This window comes from Cystoisospora suis (genome assembly GCF_002600585.1).
Source record: "Cystoisospora suis strain Wien I chromosome Unknown contig_6192, whole genome shotgun sequence".
NCBI classification, from domain to species: Eukaryota; Apicomplexa; class Conoidasida; order Eucoccidiorida; family Sarcocystidae; genus Cystoisospora; species Cystoisospora suis.
Window position 1 is genome coordinate 21801 of NW_027158981.1, and position 8012 is coordinate 29812.

General features: G+C 54.8%; 1 protein-coding gene across 1 annotated transcript in view; it reads right to left on the reverse strand.

Annotated features, from left to right (window-relative positions):
• The window catches only part of CSUI_009856 (salivary proline-rich related), a gene marked incomplete at its 5' end in the record, with an annotated part of 10814 nt that extends 2837 nt beyond the window's left edge, over nucleotides 1-7977 (reverse strand). Inside the window, 12 exons of the mRNA XM_068069965.1 lie at nucleotides 102-1147; nucleotides 1886-2099; nucleotides 2161-2395; nucleotides 2784-2850; nucleotides 3432-3477; nucleotides 3817-3891; nucleotides 4512-4670; nucleotides 5260-5329; nucleotides 5890-5954; nucleotides 6765-6844; nucleotides 7799-7891; nucleotides 7971-7977. Coding sequence (XP_067918062.1) covers nucleotides 102-1147; nucleotides 1886-2099; nucleotides 2161-2395; nucleotides 2784-2850; nucleotides 3432-3477; nucleotides 3817-3891; nucleotides 4512-4670; nucleotides 5260-5329; nucleotides 5890-5954; nucleotides 6765-6844; nucleotides 7799-7891; nucleotides 7971-7977 — 2157 coding nt within the window. The remainder of the gene's footprint in view (nucleotides 1-101; nucleotides 1148-1885; nucleotides 2100-2160; nucleotides 2396-2783; nucleotides 2851-3431; nucleotides 3478-3816; nucleotides 3892-4511; nucleotides 4671-5259; nucleotides 5330-5889; nucleotides 5955-6764; nucleotides 6845-7798; nucleotides 7892-7970) is intronic.
• Nucleotides 7978-8012: the final 35 nt, after the last annotated feature.

The window sequence follows — 8012 nt, forward strand, 5'->3', positions numbered from 1 at the left end:
CCTGCTGGCGGTGGTCCTCCTTTGCCTCCTGGAAGTGGCCCTCCTTTAGCTCCTGAGGGCGGTCCCATTTTTTCTGCAGGAGGCAGTGCTTCCTTGCCTACTGGAGACACTGCTTCTTTTGCTGCTGGAGGCGGTCCCCCTTTGCCCACTGGGGGCGGTCCTCCCTTGCCCACTGGAGGTGGTCCTACCTTCCCTCCTGGGAGTGGCGCCCCTTTGCCTCCTGGAGGTGGTGCGCCTTTGGCTCCTGGGAGTGCTCCTCCTTTTCCAGCTGGGGGCGATCCAGGTTTTTCTGCAGGAGGCAGTGCTTCCTTGGCTACAGGAGGCGGTCCCGCCTTGCCTCCTGGAAGTGGTGCTCCTTTGCCTCCTGGAAGTGGTGCTCCTTTGCCTTGCGAGGCGTCTTCCCCTGCTTTAGAAAGAGCGGTCGCTTGGGGGAGCTTGCCGGCAAGTAGACCTGTAGGCCTTCCCGGCGCCTTAGAGGAGGGAGAAGAGGGGTGCTCGCCTGCTGCCGGTCCGGGCGGGGCTGAGGCTTTCTTACTTAGTGGTAATCCTTTACCCGACTTCGCTGGTGCGTCGGAGAGCGACGGCGCACGCTCGGGGAAAGGCACGGCCGTCTTCTCGGGTCCCCCCCGTTCAGTTAACAGAGGCCCGCAAGCTTTAGACAGTGAGGCGACGCTAGGTCCTTTCGGGGAGGGGACAGTTTTTCCAAGCGGTGACGGGACAGTCTTTGCCTTCATGGGGCTTTTGATTTCAGCAGCCTTTCCGGGGGACGCTGACGGAATTGCAGATTTCACTGCTGCAGTAGCTGGTGTTTTGGGCGTACCCGCTAGTGCCACTGTCTCCGACAGGGGCGGAGAACCCGTCGGTTTGCGTGCTTGCGTAGAGTATTCTGACGACTTGGGCGCTTCATATGCTTTGAAAGCACGTGTTGACTCAGCATCGAAGTCTTTGCTTTGTGACAAAGGAACGCCGGTTTTCGCGGGCTTCTCTTCCTCTGCGACTTTCGCAGTAGGTGCGGCGAGGGAACCCGGTTTTCTGTCTTCCGGGGTGTCTCCAATGTCTCCAGGTGAGAGACTTACGCGGAGCGTAATGTCCAAATCCTCTTCCGGCGAGCGGGAGTATGGCAGATGAGGGAGCCCCTCTTCACGAGCTGACACAGACAGCGGCACCAGATAGAGTCCCAATACGATGTCTGCAGACCTCTTTCGGCGTAGCTGTAGGACTGGCGCGTTACCCGGAGCAGGGCGGCCACAGTGTGAAAACAAAGCTGGCTAACTCAAACCTCGTTCACAGTCCATGGGACCAAAGCTGCATCACCCGACCGAGCCAGTTCGATGCACTGGACGAATAACACAGTCTTCTTTGTACAGCAGCTGCAAACGGAAGTACGGCTCGCCCATGCATAAGCAGTTTATGAAGCGGCACGCTTATTCACGTGTCACAGCACTGTCATATAGCCACGCTGGCCGTTGTCGAGAGAGAACGACTGTCCGATCCGCTGGCTGTCGGTCGTCTGCTGCTAGGCGCTCAATCCGGTGGACGCAGTTTCGCACAATTCTCCTTGGGAGAACTGTGTCCACAGAGTGACATCGTACACGAAAGTAACCTTCGGCTGTCACAGCCCAGAAGAGGAAGCCAGAACGTAGGGCCAAACCGGCCCACTAGCTGAGCCAGCCCTCCAGGCAGGCATCCGCCACGGGCTCAAAAGGTGTTGACAGTTTTACCACTGTACTGTTCACTGGGCGACCGCATGCTACGGGTGTGCAACAGAAACGCGTTTTCTGTGGGACCGTCGAAAAACACCAGCCACGTGTCGTGAAAGAATCGAGTGCACCTAAGAATGACAGCTCGGCGCTAGAGTGGTCACAAGAGGCTCCAGTTAGCTCACCTCCAATACCGCCGCGTTCGAGGCAATACGCGGAGGCCTCTGCCATTGTCGGCTTGACAATCGAGGGGTCGCCCAGAGCGATTGCCCTCATCCGCAATTGTAGAGGCGTGGCACGCCACCTGTCGGCTGTCGAAGAAATGCAGATGGGACAGTAGGCAACCTCGCCAGAGAAACCTACCTCAGTTTCGACCCACGAAGGAAGGAATTCCCTCGTCTCGCCAAGAGTACAGAAGGCAACAAGCCCTCAGAGCTGTCTGCATTCTGAAGCGCGACACGTGGACGACTTTCGTGGCTAAAAACGCCATCCCTGCATGCTGGTATGTGGCTGAAGGTGCACTGCAGTCTGCCGGTGTCTGACCTCCTATGTACAGCCAGTCCATGTCCCCGGATTCGACGGTCAGATACCGCAAGTCGACAGGGGCGCGCTCCCACAAAAAGTGGTGAAGCAACAGACTGCGGTCATCCACAGCGATTGATACCCAGCGCAAATCCACCGGAAGTAAGTTCCACCTGAGGAACACCAGAGAGAACAGAAATAGACACGCCTGGATCAACGCCCCCGTAGACGGCAACTTTGTACGGCTTGCCTTGCTGCTATATTGGCAGCCGCTTCTGCACAATACTCCGTCGAGTCAGAACGCCTCTGACAGGTTGCTAGAAAAAAGCGTCGGGACGCGCCAGCCCCTCGGCGAACGCGGTTTCCCAGGGGACAAAAAACTCCAACTGACGCTCGTACAATGGGGTTGGAAAGGCCTACAAGTGCAGTCTGTCTTCTCACTCCCTTCGCGGGTCCCGTCTCCTCAACATGGTAGCTAAGCATTCCTTGACAGCCACGAAAGAACGGCTTCTCAGGTAACCCCAAACAGTTCACCAGTGAGGAGCAAGCTAGTTTACTCACTGTTCCGCCCATTTCATCCAGGAGAGGTCATCAGTTGCCGATGCGAGCCAGCGCAGATCCGCCGGGACTGCAGACAGGAAACACGCGGACAACTACAGATCGCTCTGACGAATACCCTACCACCCTTCTTTTTCTGACTCATCTTTTCCAGAGCCAGTCCTACTCGTGTGTAAAGTTTTTTACGTGTCTTGTGTACGCCTCTGCGCCCCTGTATGTGATTCTGTATGTGCCTCCGTACGCCGCGCTGACTTCTTGATTCGCTTTTAGGTCCAAAGCGTTTGCTGGGAGCTCTTCTCTGTGCGTAACCACCATGCCGTTACCCCCGGTACCGCTTCAATAGCCTCGGACTTCGAGAACTCCTGGGCGTGTTCCCCCATCAGACAGCAAGAGCGTGTCTGAGGTGAGAGAATCATGGCTCCTTCCTGACCGCGGCCCTAACCGTGGCATACGCCAGAAGTCTCGACTCATGTGTATGCATGTATATTTCAGAAGCGCAAAAAACCTGCACAGCTAAACTTTGGTAAACTATGCTCCGGCCGAAGATTGATACTCGGTCTTGAAAAAATCAAATAGCGTGGGTAACGCGATACTCCGTCCCAAGCCTGGGACAGTTCTGCGTCAACACGTGTCTGTCATAATAGGCCGTACTCTCTCCAGCGGGTGTACCGAGAGGCCGCATGTCCAGCCGCTTCGCCTGAGGCACGCACACACACACCGCCAAAAAGCAAACATCCGGATGAGGAGTCTATTACAAACCTGGTGAGGTCGCACTAGTGCTTTATACGGCTTCAGTCAAACCGACGTACATAGCGCCACAGTCCCGCGGTGCCTTCACAACTTCAGTGACATCATCAACGCGAGTGCAGAAGAACGCATACTGTGAGCACATACTGTCTGATCTGCAACAGCAACTGACGAATATAGGTATTACCCACCCAAAAAAGAACCCCGCAACAGTGCTACTGCAAAGGCCCAAGTCACATAGGCCCGTTACCATCCTCCGCACAGTCGGCGGTCAGCGCTGTCGCCTTACCTGAGTCGCCGCACGGGCCGGAGATCCCAACACCCGCTTGAGCTTTTCCCCTGCTGCGAACAGGCGCCTGTCTCTCTGCAAAATAAAAGAAGGCAGGACCGTTCGTGAGAGCTCTTCTACGCCGATACCATGGACCAGCCACCACGACTTCCCGTCCCTGACACCGCTACAGTACGCCTGGCTCTCACAGAACGCAGGTCGCCGACTGCAGCATCTGTTACCCAAGAGAAACCAGCTCACCGCTCACATATTCTGAACGACTAAGTACCCTCACAAGCCCTCACAACGGTTGCCGCTGCCGGATAGCAAATCCCAAAACCTCTTTGGAGAGGCAGCACGTTGAACAAGGCTCCCTGTGAGCAGACCGTTCTTGCTGATGAGTGTCCCCGCAGCAGCAACGGAGTATTGTGCTTTCGGTAGCGGCGGAAAAGCACGCAGTCCCTATCATACAGATTGCTGCGGCAGCCCAGAAAAAGCTTGTGAGGCTGCTTTAGTGCAAAAAACGGTCTCTCCTCATATGCAGCGTTCACGCTGGCACCGGCAGCGCGCTCCTCTTCCAGACAGTGAGAATCGGTCAAACAGTGAGCATCGGTCAAACGGAGGAGAGATGACAGCGCGCCGGTTGTGCATCTGCAGTCTTCGGAAGCTTTCAAATGTCTCAGTGGTAGCGGACGGCATCACTACTGCAAGCTTACCACCTGGCAGCTCGCTAAGCAGGCGATGGCGTCGGGAACGAAGGTGATACATGGTTCTTCAGGTTGCTTGGTAAAAAGCTCCAGCAGAGTGGATGCTAGCTTGACCAGCTGAGCAACCGTGTAGCTAGATTCGCCAAACAAGGACTTGTTCGCGGCCGCCTGCGTCCACGCCAGAAAATCACCGAAAGGAACTATCAAAGTACGGGCCTGTTGCATCCGGAGAGTGCCCAAGCGAAAAGTGAACTGCACCTCAATTAGGAGTGCGAAGTCACGATTCAGGGTTTAAGGCTGCGAGACAGCTTCGGATAGAGAACACAAATCCGCGGAACCCCCTTTTCTTTTCGGTGCCCTGCGAGCTTATCCCGGGTCCGCGCCCGACACCCACGTGCTAGAACGGTTTATCATTTCCCGTAGGGGCTAATAGCGTATGCCCGTACCAGCCGAAACCAACAGCTCTTCAACAGAATCAAGGAGCAGCAAAGGGAATCTGTGGCACCGCGAAAACAATTCCACCGAAGACCAGACACTCAGCCAAGTTCTTGCTGCGCTCTACACACTGCCAGCCGCTTTGCACTTGAAAGAACTTGCGGGCGTCTCAGTTAGCGCTGTTGTTTGTTGTCCGCACGCGACTCTAGAAGACTGCGAGACCCGCGATGGAACTCCCTCAGGGCAGAGAAACTGCTCACCAGTAGTAGAACTGAACCCGAAAAAAGTGACAGTCGATTCACAGTCGCCCTCGTCCACTTACCTTCAAATTCTTGAGTTTAACCTCGCTAGCGTAGGCGTGTTGATAAAGTCGATCAAAGCTCCGCTCTATACTGGGGTCACAAAACACCCAAGAAGCGAAGACATTTACCTTGCGAAGGCAGGCGTGCTGCTAACGATAGGGAGCAGGCTGTTAGCTGACGGAAAACAGTCAACATTTTCTCTGAATTCGCTCACAAGGGAGACGCAGCCTACTCGGACACTCACAGGGGCAGTTGAGTGTCCGGGAAACACCTGTGGAGACTGTTTCGGCGGCAGTCAAGCGCCCTCCTTTGTTTGTAGGCCTTCTGTACTGGTACAGGCTGGCATCAGGCAACTTGGCTCGCTGTGTGTTGAGAGGCAAGCCGTTTGTTCCCCGGCGAGGACCCAGCTGTGTGTGCAAGCCATGAGGTGACGCGCCCTGCCCCCCCTCCCCACAATGCTCTAGTGGTCAGGGAGATGAAAAAAAAACCAAGAATACCGGACAATGACAATCATCACCCTCTGTACCACCTGCGCGGACTTCAGTAACGCATCCCATTCCCTAGTGCAGTGCATGCACGGGCGTGACAGACCCGGCCGAGCGCCTTCCGCCAACTCATAATGGAAATTCAGAAGCAAACACGGTCCTTACTCCCTGTTCTCGGCCTGCAGCCGCTCGTTCTCTCTCCGAAGGGTGGAAGGGTCAACTCTTGGTCTCTGAGAAGCGGACAGAAACAGCTGGCGACCAAACAGCTGGAATACAAAGTCGATCCGTCTACGAATGTCTTCGACATGCTGTTCCGCTTCTGTACCTACCCAGTCAGCAAAACCATATCTAGCGCACTGAGAGATCAAACCATGACTTTGTGTGCACACCTTCCCCTGTCGTGCAGCCGGGAACCTGCGCGAGTGGTGAAGACATCTGTCAGCTTACATTGGTGTGGCAGAAGATACACGCATCGTATCCGGGCATGTAACGTCTCAGGTCTCCTTTGGACGCAGAAGGGTTACTGAACGCATACGCAGATTGGACCAAGTGCTGGCGAGCGATCGGATGTTCCGAGATATACACCTCTATTTAGGTCACCAATGAGAGAGCGCTCAATATCAGTCCACTCATTCAGTTCACCATGCGGCCCATCTTTTCAAGTATACGTGATGATGTCTGAGAACAATACAACTGGACTGCCGATCCATAGACTTATGTTCTCATTGGTTCCAATCGGACTGAATTCATTCAAAATAAACGAAAAGAGAAAGTTAATGAGAAGTCAAAAGCACCGGATTGTTCGTCTCTATCTGGCAAGTGTCCCTTGTTTTATACGCAGTGCACAGAAGCCATGTTTTTCCGAGATCAGGGTAGACGAGGTGACTTGGAGCAGGTGCGAACTGCCGATCGGGAACCCGCACGTGATCACACCACTCCTACACTAAGCCAAGGAAAGAGCAGAGCTTCTGAACAACTGCCTTGTCACGCGTCCTCACAAGGTGCTCTTGAGTAACCTGCGCGCCTGCAACAGTTCTTACCGTGTATATGTCTGATAGCCTTTCTGTGTTGTCGCACTCCTGTAGAAGGAGGAACACAGCTCGTCGTCGTCGCGCGCCAGCTGGAAGAGCACAGAGGCTGAAAGTCAGTCGCGGTGAACCTGGAGCGATGCATCGATGAAATCGAAGACTACGCCCGACGGCCACCAGGGACGAAATACAACAGTACTATTTAAATACCGAAGACGCAGGAACCCGCAAATGAGTGCGCCCTTGAGATAGCTGCAGCCACGCCCATCTATGGCTTCCGTTTTGTCGCGCTCAGCTGCGCCCCTAAAGTGGTCAGGGGACACAGCTGCATTAGTGGAGCAAAACGGTTAGACAGTACCGCAACCTAACCGAAATAGATGCAGTATCCGTAAACAGAGATGGACGATGCACTCAAATGCCCACTCCACAAAGAACAGCGCCAGACACCCGTGAGCGTCAGCATCCTCACCATAGTTCTCTATCCAGGTCCACCGGCACCCAGGAAACCACCTTGTCGCTACGCGGACATAGAACTCAAGTCAGTGCGGCGTCAAGCTGATTTGCTTGGAGGTCATAGAGTCAGCGGATACTTGATTGCCAAAAGCCAGCCGCCGTGGTCCGCCGTCCGCAGGTTCGCAAGCAGCGGGAGAAGGAAAATGGTTCTGGAACTGAAGCTGTCAGACCGAACTGGAGAGGAAGTCAAACCAACAGACATATTCCGGCTTAGTGAAGCAAGAGCACAATTACAAGAAAAGCCGTGCGAGTTTCATGTCCTTTCTTTTGTCAACACGTGTCGATCCGGAGGACAATCGATCGCTCAGCGATCAACTAGCCACAACCCACAGTTACCTGCGGTTGGGCAGGGGCCGCGTTCGGACGTAAGGCCAGCCTCCACGCCTGTCCTTCATGCGGTCTAAAATTCTTTTGACTGGGAAGCACACTGGCCAAGGTTCGGAGGCTTGGTTATGAAGCATCGCGACACTGGAGGACAGCAGAAAACTGTTGCTTGCTCGATAGGTAACGGAAAAGCTACTGCCTGTACGCACCTCTCGGTGAGCGGAAATGTTGCTCTGTCGGTGGACACCTCATACCGGAGGTAACTCGATTTGCTTGATACGGAATCCGTATAACGGGACATTCTGAGAGCACACACATGTTACAAAGAGGCTAGCCTGTGTGACGCGCGGCATAAAGCAACCATGACATGACGGAGCTCACGTGTCATGGGGACAGTAAGCGTGGACCGCGGTCCAAGTTTGC